The sequence below is a fragment of the Lonchura striata genome, chromosome 4, assembly GCF_046129695.1.
Source record: "Lonchura striata isolate bLonStr1 chromosome 4, bLonStr1.mat, whole genome shotgun sequence".
Classification (NCBI taxonomy): domain Eukaryota; kingdom Metazoa; phylum Chordata; class Aves; order Passeriformes; family Estrildidae; genus Lonchura; species Lonchura striata.
Window position 1 is genome coordinate 3006497 of NC_134606.1, and position 13894 is coordinate 3020390.

Genomic DNA, 13894 nt, shown 5'->3' on the forward strand with positions numbered 1-13894 from the left:
AGCTATAAAACCAGGATGTTAAAATGAATTCCTGAGTAAGGAAAAAGGAACAAATCCTGAGTTTTTCTCAGCAGAACAAGGAGCTGAAGCCAAGTTTAACATCAATAAACACAACTTACTGTTTAAACCATAAGCAGCAAGTCACTGGTGTAATTCATTAGCACTTAAATATCAAGAGATAACACTGGTGCATAATTTTAAGAGTGTGGCTGAGCCAAGAGTTCAATTAAGAGCAGCTGGGCTCAGGGATGGGGACGAGGATCATCCAAGGAAAGTCTCCACCTGCTGGGTTGGATGTCTCATCCAGAGGGCACCGGAACAAACCTGTGCCAGGAGAGCAGAGCCTGGCTCTGGCAGTGCTGCTGGCACAGGGCTGAGGACAATCCTGGTGGGTTTGCACAAGGAGGAACTGCCCCTACAACGTGTGCCCTTCTGCCCCAGTCCCCTTCTCCAGCACCACTTAATTCTTCCATGATAGCACCAACATTTCCTATTAAATCTAATGCCAAGGGCAGCCCTAAAACTGATTTTGTTCCTTGGCTGTGGGAATCCAGAGCTCCCCTCTGGCTGCCCTGGCACCCTGGCAGGGGTCAGGAACCCCCCTGGACAGAGCCCCCAGAGACACTGTCTGTGATCTCTGTCCATGGAAAAGAGTTTGCAATCTTACAGGATGAATTACCAGCTCTGAGTGTTTGATATCAGTAATAATTAAGTGTGGCACGGGTGCAAAAGTAAAATTTTAGGATTCTAGATTAGGGGTCCAAAGGGGACAAGATGGAGGAAATTGGGTGTGCCTTGTCCTTTTTCTCCTTCTCCATGCCCTCCATGTCTCACTGTGGTGTTGGCATTTTTCTGTTGGCTCAGGCTGGGGACACACTGTCCAACGTAGGTGACAGATATTGGCACGTTATTGTAAATCCAGCCCAGGGAGTTTCTGGTATTTAATGTTTGTCACATCCCACTGAGGGCAGAGCCCCACACGCTGCCCTGCAGGACAGAGCTGGGCAGGGCAGCAGAACATGTGAGAGAGAAACAGAATAAACAACCTGGAAACCAGCACAGACCAATTGTGGCTTCTGCTTTGGCAGCGGGGCTGACAGACAGAGACTTTCTACAACCTCAGAATCATCAATACCACCGATTCCAACACTGGCACATTATTTGAGATAAAGAAAGAATTAGGTTTGATCATTTGTTCATCAAGTGAGAAGCCACTTCTGGCCCTGATGGTGCAATGGCCAATGTGTCATGGCATACAGCACGGGAGTTCACCCAAACTGGCAACCCAAATCACAAAAAGGCAGTGGAGACACAAAAATGAATAAATTCAGCCCCCCATGAGCAGACATCATCTTACAAAATCCAGATATTAGCAGCACTGAAGGCTTTTGCCTCCATCTCTCCTATGTGTAGGCTACATTTATACCACACTTGTCCCTGTGTGTGAGGCTATGTCAGACTCCTTCACTCTGCAAAAAAGGATTTGGGTAGGGAAGGAAGCTGGATGAGCTCAGGGGTGGCAGAATAAAAGCTGGGTTGTGAACTTCCTTCAACCACATCCCTTCCTATGCTGGTGTCAAAGACAGCTTCACTGCAGCTTCCCAGGCTGTGGTTTCCAAAGATTCCCAGAGGAAGAGGACACACACATCTCACTGAGGTGCACGCACACCCAACAGCCAACATCCCTTGGGAAATTGGCTCTTGAGGAATAAACACTCGACACCTCCCTGCATTAACTCCACCATCAACTTGTTTCAGGGTTTTCTAATCCACAACCAAGTTACCAATCCTGTTTTTTCACTAAATCCCAAGCTCTAGCAGCATGCCATCTTCATTTTGCAAGCTGGAGACATGCAGTACCCAAACTGGGTCTCAAACAATACAAGGAGCCAACCATGGGTGAAGAGCCACAGCTCAGCAAAGATTTCTGGTCACCTCAGCCTCTTTTTACCTGATTTTTCCCTCTTAACCTGGACTCAGCAGCCAAAAAAATGCTTTAACGGGGTCACTTTCCTGATGTGCTAAGAGGGGAATGAGATCAGGATGTGTCGTAGTTTGACACAAAAAAAAAATTCTCAAAAAAAAAAAAAAGTCAATCCAGTCAAAAGTCAAAATTAAATATTAACACTTGAAATAACCAATTGAAAATAAACACGCCTCTGAGAACACAGAAAAATTAAAAGCAAAATTCCCAAAAAAACTCCCCCTCTTTAATTCCAATCAGAATACAGTACAAAACTCTCCCCTGCCCAGCCCATAGCTAAATAAGAGAGGAGAGCCATACAGCCCAGCTTAAAATAAGCCAAAAAAGAAAAAAAACTAAAAGCAAGCTAACCCCCTACTAATAAAAAAAGTAAAAAAATCGAAAATATCTACATTCCTCCCCAAAATCTCTCTCAAAAAAAACCAAACAAACAATTTATCAACAATACACCACAAAAAAAACTCACCAAAAAACCAACCAACCACCACCAACAACAAAACACAAAAAACCCAAACAAACAAACAAACAAAAACAAAAAAACAAAAAAAACCCCAAAACCCAAAAACCAGCCAATCAAAAAAGCCACAAATACCCAGCCATAAAAACAAAAAATCCAAACAAAAAAACCATCCAGGAAGTCGGGACTTTTAACTTTTAATAAAAAACTTTTAATAAAGTTTTTTCCCCCTTATTATTAAGCATAGGCCTACTTTACTCTATCCCCAATCACATTTCACAACATTCAATTAAAAAATTACGTTTCCATAAAAACACTAACATTATACCAATATCAAAACATAACAGGATGGCAACAGAGACAACTCATCTGGACCTTTCAAAGACTGAAGTTGCCCAAGTAATGGGGAAAATCACAAAATAGTTTGAGTTGGAAGCAAAGATCATCTAGTGCACATGTGGATATCTTTCACTAGAGATGATCTTGGCCCAAACCTTTGGTCAGACAAACCTCTTCTGACCTGGGCCATCCTGGGAGTCCTCTTGTTTTACATCACCACGGAATTGCCCCCAAAGTGGTTTTTTTTTTTTTTTACTCCATATGGCTCAGCCAGACAAAAGAAAAGCAAAGAAACAAAACCCAGAGGCAGGGTGGCCTGGAGAAGAAGAAGTGGAGGAGGTGCCTACCATTGTGGGAAGCAGAAGAGGTCTCCTGTGTTGTCACCACCATGCTGAAATTCCTCTCGGTCGTCTCTGCCTCCGTGCTGGGGACGGTGGCGTGTGGGGCCGAGGGCGTCGCGCTGGGGAGCAGGGATGGGGCTGGAGGCACAGGCACAGTTGTCCCCAGGGTGGAGGAGATGTTGAGGCTGCCAGTGGTGGCGTTGGGGGAGATCCTTGGGGATGTGGTTGGAAGAGGTTTTGGCGCTGTGGTAGGAACAGTCCCCGGAGTGCTCATGTTGAGTCTGTTTGTGTCGGGCGTGGTCCCATCCTCAGGACCTGCTGTAGGAGCTTTGGTGGGGCTCCTGGGGGAGGTGGACACTGTTGTGGGTGGCTCTGAGAAGGGAAAAGCACAGGGAGACCTCTGTGAGATTCTTTTCTGTGACACTGAGAGGTTTAGATGCTGAAGATTCATGTGATTGTAACAATAGGGATAAAACACCCAACAAATCCTGAGTGCAGGACAGGAAATGCTCTGCACAGAAGATACAAGTGTCCAAAAAATATAACCTGGGCAGGTGCTATTTATGGGGATGTACAAACATTAGAGACCCTGGAGGTGGGATCAATATCTGTCAGAGCTAAATCTATGAGCACCTGAAGCTCATTGCCCTCTCTCCAACATTTTATGTTACAACTATGTGGCAGGCAGAAGGAATGAGACACTGAGCACATTCAGTCTTTTGATCCTAAAGATGGGATAAAATAGAGATGAGGAGCACAATTTACCTGTTGTAATGTTGTTAGCACCTACACTTATCAGGCCACTTCCGAGCAAAAGGAGAAAGAACCACAAATCCATGTTGACCTGGGGAGGAAAGCACAGAACACTTATTTAAACCCTCGTGCAATATCATCCCAAAATATTCCAAAGTGGGGACGTTGCTGTGCATCTCCTAATGCTCAGAGGAAGGAGTGGAAGTGTGGGTGGAGTCCCTGCAGGCATCTGGATGGGAAGGATTTATGGGTGAGTTCATACAACCCCAAGGGGAAAGAACATGGAGAGATCCCACTCTGGTGGAGCAGCAAAAGTGTCCATGGATGAAGCAGAGAATGGATGAACTGTGGGAGAACATGAGAAGAACAAGCTAAGCACTAAAACCAAGTATCTGGTCTTAAAGGAGATTAATAAATAGTTCATACAGTGGTCTGCAAATGACTGTACTCTGAGCAAACCCAAAGGCAATTTTGCTGAAGACCATGGCAAAGAGCCTTGATCCCAAATGCCCCAGAAGTGGAGGCAGGAATGAAGGTGAGGTTAGCTCCCCCTGGCTCACTGACACCTGAAATGAACATTCAGCTCCATTCAAACCCTGTTGGACTCCCTGTGTATGTGGTCAGAACAAACACTCACAAATAATCCAAGAAGATCAGCAAGTTCAGGCTGCACGCCCATACTGTACGTGCTTCCCAGGAAACGTCCAGCAAAATTACAGGACGATGACATCAGTAAAATCATTTCCCCCAGCCCTTTCTAATACAAGATTTTGATGGTCATTTCTTTCCTCTGGAGACCTCAGAAAGCTCCTGAGAAATGGGTATCATTATCTCCTCCCAAACACCTATGGACCCAGAGGCTCAGAGATGTGAGACGTCATCGTGCTGGCCAGGACAGAGCCCAGAGCTGCCAAGTCCAGACCTGCACGTGGCCACGGGGCCTTCCAAGGATGGTCCAACACCTCTCCTCTGCTCTGAGCCCAGAGAGGGCTGGGACACAGCTCTGCTCCGTGCCATGGGCCAGCAGCTGCTGCACGACTCCCGTCCTTTAGGCTTTTGTCCTGTGTCCAGTTACGTCTCCAGGATCTCCCAGGAGAGAGCTGTGAGATCTCCCTGCCAAGTCAACCTGAAGCGCTGCCAAGAACGGGTTTTATTCCCTCCCCCTCTAATAGATCTTGTGTTGTTTGTGCTTCTTCTATTTATTTAAATCTGCTTCATCTAGACCCATCCCAAACTCCGGGCAGAAGGACAACGCTGAAGTCATCCACGCGCTGGAAATGGTATCAGCAGTACAAGATCCTCCCACCAGCACCACCTACTTACATGTTTTTCCTCCTCCTCCAAAAGAAAACCTGGCAAAAATCGACCTTACTCAGTGACCAAAAGGTCAGACAAACCCTGAACCAGAAGGAAACCAAGCTCTGGAGATAAGAGCTTTCCACAGGCTCTGTCCACGGCCAGCCCTGCTGCTGCAAGCAGGGCAGGGCTTTCTCCAAGGGTCCCACTGGTGTGAGCAGTCAGCATTCCAGAGGGTTTCATCGCCAGTTAAAATATCTGTCTGTATGAATTTGAACTGATTCAGTCCTCCTGTCACTGGTGAGAGCAGCACTGGTCCTGCAATGCCTCCCCCAGGCTGTGCTCCAGGGTGGGATGTCAGGAAAAACCCACAACCAGCAGTTTGATGGTTTGATGACATATTCCACTCATGGTGATTAATACGCCCCACTCAGCTTGGTCAGACACTTGCCAGAGTCTAAGACGAGCCTGGTCTACACAGGTTTGGCTTTGGGGAGAAAATTTATTATTTATAAGGAATAAATTCTTCCCTGTGAGGGTGGGCAGGCACAGGGTGCCAGAGAAGCTGTGGCTGCCCCTGGATCCCTGGCAGTGTCCCAAGGCCAGGTTGGACAGGGCTTGGAGCAACCTGGGATAGTGGAGGGTGTCTCTGTCTAGAGCAGTGGGGTGGAACTGAATGATCTTTAAGGTCCCTTCTCAACCCAAACAATTCCATAATTCTATGATCTTTGCACCTTTCTGCAGGAGAGGCATTGTCCAAGCATCCCACTGTGGAATCCCACAGAAATGAGGTGCTCATCCTGACAGGATCCACGTGCAAAAGTAGGAGGAAGTTAAACACACTCTGAAACTCCAGAGAATGGAAATGATGGCAGAGAGATGCTATGAAAACCTCACAAAGGCTGATGAAAGCACCAAGATCTCATCATCACAACCACTTCCCTCACTGGGAACCCATCCCTGCCACAGCATGGACACCATGGCAAGGGAAAGGGGAAGACTCGGCTCCTCTGTAAGAACTGCTAGGAAAAGTGACCACCTGCTGTGTTTTGATGAATATTTGCAGAGAAACACCATTCACTGAGGTGGATATGGCTCCTTTCTCTTCCCCCAACTTGCTTCTCAAAACAAGAGTTCCCCTTCATTTGGGATCCTGATCATTTGGAATCCCAATTCATTCTGAATTCTGTTTATTTGGGATCCCATTCACTTGGGATCTGCAATCATTTGGAATTCCCATTCATTTGTGGTTCTGTTAATTCATGATCCCACTCATTTGGAATCCCATTCATTTGGCATTCCCATTGATTCAGTATCCCATTAATTTAGGATCCCTATTCACACTGGGTCTTTGTTCATTTGGGATCCCACTCATTTAGGATCCCTGTTCATCTGGGATCCCACTCATCCCATTCCTGCTCCTGTTCTGGGCAAGCTGTGCCAGAGTCTCCCCACGTCCTCACCACACTTTCCCTTGGTATTAAAGCAGGACATGGAGGGTGGGAGCAAAGAAGGAAAAGCCACGAATTCCCTCTCTGCTCTCCATTATCGGGAGATAACCCACAGAGGACAAAGGAGTTTGGGCTTATTTCCATGAATCGTGATTGCTACACGGATGAGAGCTACAGGAGATTCCTGGACTGGCTGCAAAGCCCCTTTGGGATGCTCAGATGATCACAGAATGGTTTAGGTTGGAAAAGACCCTTAAGCTCATCAAGTCCAGCCATCGATGAGGGTCCCTCCTTCGCGGAGCTGACAGCACAGCTCTGGGATTACATCAGCGGGCAGGGAGCTCTAAACCCCCCTTGATTCTACATTTAATCAGTTCATTGATCCACGAGTGGATTGCAGGAGGAGGAAGGGCTTGGCAAAGGGAGATAATGCTGGATTTCCCCAAGCCTTGCCCTGCTTTTGTGAAGAAAGCTGGATGCGGGTGACCAGTGCAGAACCTGAGTTTTTATGGCTTTATCACTGTGACTGTCAGAAGGAACGGGATGCTGGGAGCATCCCAGCTTGTCGTGCACATCATCACCCAAAAATCCAAATCCCTGGAGCTGCTCTTGTGACCGGCAGTCAGCTGCTAGAGCTGCTTTATCACCTTAAAACAAGACCTGGAGCAGGGAGCAGGCAAAGAGCCCTGTGCCAGCCCAGCTCCCAGTTCCCTGCTCTAAAACACTCCTTATTCCCAAAAGCAGCATAAATAAACGCCAGCAGTTCATCGCTCCCCGCTCTTTAACATAAAAGGCCTCGAGAGTCCTACCCCAAAGCTGGAGAAACCCGAGTCTCCCTTCCCCCTCGGCTCCCCCTCCCTCCCTGCTGGTTTCGGAAACGGAGAGGAAATACTTGTAATGTTATCAACATAAACACAGCTCTTGGCCGGCTGCAACATCCTGCGAGCTCTGCAGAAAAACACCCTGACGTCAGGGCGCCGGCTCTGCCCGGGAGAAGGGAGCTGGAGCCTCTGGCACCGCTGCTCCGGAGGCTCGGGATGCTCGGCATCGTGGCTCCTTCCCTTCTCAAAGATCAGGCTTGGAAAACTTGGTAATTGCCACTGGTGTGCCCATAGATACTGTATATGTATGTATTATTTTTGTGTGTATAGATATAGGTATTGATATCAATATAGATATATATATAGATATAGATATATATAGATATATAGATATATATACATAGACATGGATATACTATATATAGATAGATATAGATATATAGATATAGATATAGATAGATATACATAGACATAGATGTAGATATAGATATAGATATAGGTATAGATATAGATATAGATATGGATATGGATATAGATATAGATATAGATATAGGTATAGATATAGATATAGGTATAGCTATAGATATAGGTATAGATATAGACAGATATAGATATAAATATAAATATAAATATAGATATAGATATAGATATAGATATAGATATGATAGATATAGACAGTGTATGTACACTGCATTCTTCCATAAACTGCTTGGGATCTTCCTTATAGGAAAGGCTGGATTTTAAGCTGCAGGATGTATGTTTTAAAAGAAGCAGATCTTGTCGAGATGATTGATGCCAGAGGAGGGAGAGAGAAAAAAAAATAAAGGAAATAATCTCTTTATAAAGTAATAAGTGGATTCAAAATGCCTGTGCTGGTGCTACAGGGGGAGGTCAGGCTGCAGGATCACCCCAGCATGCTTCCAGAATGCAAAGAATTAGAATTTATTGCTGCAGAAACTGCCCAGATCCAACCCGGATACAGCCATCCACAATCAAAGGCAGGATTTACCCCCACCTCTGACATATTCCTAATTCCTGGAAAATGAGGCAATCTTTTTCTGTGTGCACCGAAGAGACACAACCTGAATTCTAACCAGCTTTCCCTGGACCCCAGAAATCCCTGCTGTCATCAGGAGGATGCTGAAAGGCAGTGGCTCAACTGAGACTGCTTCGTGCTGGCTCCAACTGCAGTGAAAAATAAAAATAATTTTCATTTTTCCTTTTTATTTGTTGGCAGGGAGAGAGGGTGCAGAACTGGGAGCAAGGTTGGCTCTTTGAAGCAGCTCACAGTAGGGCGAGAACAAGCACGAGCATAAAGAAAGGGGAAAAAGGTCATTTTTTTTATTCTTTTTGGTGGCAGCAAGCCATCAGCACGGCTCAGCCACCCTGGAAAACAAACCTGCCATTCCCTCTCCTCCTCCCTGTTCCTTTTAAATCCTGTTTGTGGATTTCCAGCCTCCCACTGGAGCTGCCATCCACGGCAGAGGAGTTTGTCTGATAGCAGGGCAACTTCATCATAACACAAACCTCTCAATGAGATGCAGAGGATGCAAAAACACACATGGAATAGCTGAGGGCTGTGGCGAGTTGGCCATCGCAGGCAGAGAAGAATTGAATTTAGGGAGGAAAAAGGGTTTTGTTGCACTAAAACGCAGTGACTAATTCCTTGCATGTGTCTCCGAAGCCTAAGCGAGGCCTTTGATGTGTCACTGAACATTATCCCCCACCCTCTGCTGTTCCACTCTTCACCAGAAAAGATGAATCACAGCAGCCATTCACCCTTTCTGAAAATCCATTTAGTTTTCTTTCTCTCTTTTTTTTTTTCTTCTTTTAAATAAACAGGCAGCTTCCACATGAGTGACAGCCCCTGTACGGAGTGGGGCAGGAGGAGGAGGAGGATGAGCAGGGGCAGGGCCTGGGCTTTCTCCACCTGCTCAACCTTCCACAAATCACTGCTTTCCTGCACATCAGGATTTGCTCGTGGATAGTTTGGAAGGCACCTTAAAAACCATCCAGTTCCAACCTCCTGCTGTGACAACTTCTACTCAGCCCAGGTTGTTTCGAGCCCGGTCCAACCTGACCTTGGACACTTCCACGGATCCAGGAACAGCCACAGCTGCTCTGGGCAACCTGTATGAGGGCTTTAACAACCCCACATTAATGAATTTCTCCACCTAATTCTGCTTTCTGGTAGTGTGAAGCCATTTCACACTGTCCCACCACTCCAGGCCCTTTTTCAAAATCCCTTGCCAGCTCTCCTGGAGCCCCTTAAGTTTTGAAGGTCTCTCTGAATTCTTCTCTTCTCCAGGTGAACACCCCCAGCTCTCCCATTTATCTCCAGAGCAGAGGGGCTCCAGTTCTTGGAGCATTTTCATGTCTTTCAGTTCAACAGGTGAACACACACTCACCTTTCAAAGACAAATATCGTGACATGTGCAAGGAGGGAACCCAACCCTATTCCCACATGGATTTCTGGGCACCTGGAAATATCTGCCACTGTTAGGATAAAGTTAAAATCTGCTGGTCTGAACCAGGATCAGTCTTTCCTGTGGATATGAACCTGAGTGAGAGTTAATCCATCCTATGGTGATCCTCTCCCAAAGCCCACCCAGCACCTCCTTAGAGATCCACCTCCAGAAGATCTACAACAAAGTGCCAGGGACCAGCAGCAACGGGCTGGAAGAGGAGTTCAAGGTGAGCAGCGTGGCTGCTGTCCTGGAGGAGCTGCTGGGAGGGTGCAGGATCACCTGGCACTGGGTGGCTCTGAAACTCCCCTCTGCTTTGCTCCTTGCCCTGCAGAAGCTCACTTCAATCAAAATCCAGAATGACAAGATGAGAACGGGCAATTTGCCAGCCAACATGAAGAAGAACAGGGTGCTTCAGATAATTCCATGTAAGGCTCCTTTGGCTGAGTGTCTGGTGGGTGTGGGGACAGGAATTGGGCTGGAGAGATGGGACAAAAAGGGACCTTGTGGTGTTCAAGGAAAAGGGCAATGTTCTGCCCCTGGGGAGGGACAAGCCCAGGCACCAGGCTGGAGTGGGGTCACCCAGCTGGGTGGAAAAGCAGCTTTCAGGAAAGGACCTGGGGGTCCTGACAGACTGCAGCCTGAGCCTGAGGCAGCCAAGTGCCTTTGTGACAAAAGGGACAGTGGTGGCCTGGGCTGTGTGAGACAGAACACTTCCAGCAGGTCCAGGGAGGGGATCCTGCCCCTCTGCTCAGCACTGCTGAGGCCACACCTGCAGCACTGGGTCCAGCTCTGCCTCCCCAGCACAAGAGGGACAAGGACAGACTGGGGAGAGCCCAGGGCGGGGGCTGGAGCATCTCTGCTCCCAGCAAGGGCTGGGAGAGCTGGGATGCTCAGCCTGGAGAGGAGAAGGCTCTGGGGGCCTCATCCCTGTCCATCAACACCTGCAGGGAGGGTGCAGAGAGCACAGAGCCACGCTCTTGGCAGTGCTGGCCAGGGACAGGACAAGGGGCTGTGGGCACACACTGACCACAGGAGGGTCCCTCTGAACATCAGGGAGCACCTTTTGGCTCTGGGGGTCACCAGGTGCTGACACAAATTGCCAGGGATGTTGTGGATTCTCCTTCCATGGAAATATTCCAAATTTGTCCGGACACCGTCCTGTGCAGCCGGATCTGGCAGCTCTGCTGGTGCAGGAGGTTGGATCAGATGACTTCCAGAGGATCCTTCCAAAATCAATCACTGTGATTCTGTAACTGCCTGTCCTGCAAACTTTTCAAAAAGCAAAGCTGCAGGGATTGAAGCTCATAGTGGAGTCAGAAATCACCCAGCACTGAGAAGGAGATCCCTACACCATGCAGGATGTTGGAAGGGATTCACAAGGATCACCAAGTCCAACTCCTGATCCTGAACCCAAAAATCACACCATGTGCCTGAGAGCATCATCCAAACACTTCTGGAACTGAAAAATAAACTGACTAGGTTTTCAGCAAAAACAAAAACAAAAACAAAACAAAAAACCAGAGAAGAACAACAAATATGGATGTTTTTTGGACATGAAATAGTTCAACTTCCTACAAAGATGCAGAAATGGTGACAGTGGGTACCAGTCACTGCACCACAGAATGGTTTGGGTTAGAAGGGCCCCTAAGGATCATCCAGTTCTAACCCCCACAATTAATCCCCTGTAACTGGCACATCAGACCTCTCTCTTCTGTAATGTCTTGCTTTTAGGAAAGAATTCTATCCCTACATGTTTAAAAACAAGCAGCTACTAACAAAGAGCCTACAGACTTGATGGTGTCATACTAGAATCATGAAAGTAAAAGCCAAGGGATGAGGCTACATCCCTGGATGAAGCCAGGAGCAGATCTGTGGCACATCTAAGACCAAAGCCCTCAAAGATCCCTGCCCATGGAAGGGCACCCCTGCCACAGCCACCACCTGGAAACCGCCCAAGGTGCCTCGGAGGGAAAGAACAAATACAAATTATTTTCCTAATAATGATTTTCCTAGTAACTCTCATAATTAGGACAGGTTAAATTTGCCCTCAGCCACTCTTTTCTCCTGGCACCACATATGTGTGATCATGGGAATACATGCCAGTTGCTACTGCAGAATAAACTTGTGGGTGGCTTGGGGAACAAATTATGGAAGAGACAGAGGGGATGAAAAGCTTCCTGGGCCTGTAGCAATGGAGAATAACCAGCTGGAGAGGGTTTCCCAAAGGACACAGCATCAAGGAGGAACAGGTGAGTGCCAAGAGAAGGGGAAGTTTTGAGGAGGGAGCTGTCAGGGCACGGAGGAGGACCAAGTCCAAGCCTTGGCCAGGACGAAGATGCTGGGATGGAGGTGAGGGATGGAGTGCAGCAGGAGCTGTGCTGCCAAGGGGAAAGGGAGGTGAGAACTTCTCTGAGATGATTAACACAGACCTGTCAAAGAAACTCCCTCAGAGCTTATAAAAACCCCTGGCTGGTACAAGACCACTCTCCTGGTGTGCCTTCCCCACGGGATCAGCACTGCAGCTGCAGCACGGCACCGGGAAGTGGAGAACAACTGCCAGAGAGGCACGGGAGAAGCTGCCTCAACTCATTATTCAAAACCATTAATTAATAATCAAAACAAAAGAAGTCAAGGCACACAGGAACGTATTTCCTTAAATATCCCGTTCTAGGGTGTCCCCTCCTAAGTCCCAGGCGTGTACAAAGGAAACACGAGCACGGTTCACATTCCAGCTATGAAAAGGACAGCTTGATTTTGATGGAGGAGTCAGGATGAAGGATGGCTATTATCCAGCATGACAGCATCCCTACCTAGCAAAACGCCTTTCTGAGGGAGTGAACGGTGCGTGGGGAGGAGAAAGGAGGCTTAAAATAAAAGAAACCCCCACAAAGAGATAAAAAAATTAAAAAATTTAAAAGCCCAGCGTTTGGGCTCAGCCCTTTCTGCAGGACCGGGATGAAGTCCCAGCTCCACGGCAAGACTGAGCCGGGGTCGTTCAGGCGCTGAGGGCTCGGAGCATCCTACTTAAACAAAGGTGTCGGAGGGGGATCGCTCGCATGACAGCCTTCAAAAAAAAAAAAAAATCTCATGAGAGAGGCTCAGCCCCAATTCAAACGCATGCGTTGGGTCATGCAGCTGAATCTCCGTGGTTGTGCTTACCCTGAAATCCACCCGGGACACCTGTAGGTGCGGGGAGCAGCCAGCCCGTCCCACGGAGCAGCCCCCGGGGCTAAGAAAGTGCCGCGGAGCCGGGAAATCACCGCTTTTACCTGCGGAAATTCTGCACCGCTGCTCCGTTCAGCCCTGTTGCCACAGTAACACTTGTGGTGTAGCCGAGATCACTGATTATGAAACTAGGGAAAAAAAAAAAAAAAAAAAAAAAATCAGAGGCTGCTAATTAGGATATACTCCAGTTCTCCAAAAGCTCCATATTAATGACATTACGATTGCGAGCGCAGGGAAAACAGATGCCAGGAGGAATCACCTCGGTCAGCAGCACCCCGTGGCCAGCAGCTGCTTTTTTTTGGGTCTTTTTACAGACAGATCTTAAAAATTCAGCCTGCAAATTCCCTGTAAGATCGACTTGTTTTCCTCCTCTTTGAACAAACGTGCAAGACTCGGTGGAACAGTCTTTACTCTTTACATATATTTGCATGTATTACACTGGGAGGAAAAAAAAAGAAGGGTTGAGGATGAAGTACAAATGGTGACAGCCAGAGCGGGGCCAGAGATGCATCCCCTGCATCTCTCATTAACAGTGTTGCTCTGTTTTCCAGATAAACCAAAATCACGATTTTACCAGCGGCTGCGAGGGTTTATAAACAAGGTTTGCAAACGAGAGGATCTGGATTTGAAGCGTGTTCCTCCCTGACTTCTGTGAGTGCCAAAAGCATTGTGAGGCACGTCTTCTGCTGAAGGTTTCAAGCTGAAAAGTCTGACTGGAGCAGTTGTGCTGCCAGACACAACTGTTTTTCAGCACAATCC

The 13894-nt window shown here is 47.4% G+C and overlaps 1 protein-coding gene across 5 annotated transcripts in view; it reads right to left on the reverse strand.

Annotated features, from left to right (window-relative positions):
- Window positions 1-13894, reverse strand: part of PTPRA (protein tyrosine phosphatase receptor type A) — a 119820-nt gene that overhangs the window by 20014 nt on the left and 85912 nt on the right. For 3 of the 5 annotated variants that reach the window (XM_077782689.1, XM_077782690.1, XM_077782691.1), the window contains 2 exons: window positions 3887-3965; window positions 3128-3493 (listed from right to left, as the gene is read on the reverse strand). In XM_077782689.1, the coding sequence (XP_077638815.1) occupies window positions 3128-3493; window positions 3887-3965 (445 nt within the window). Of the gene's footprint in view, window positions 1-3127; window positions 3494-3886; window positions 3966-13069; window positions 13264-13894 lie in introns of all 5 variants that reach the window. The other 2 variants (XM_077782693.1, XM_077782692.1) reach the window with 2 other exon arrangements.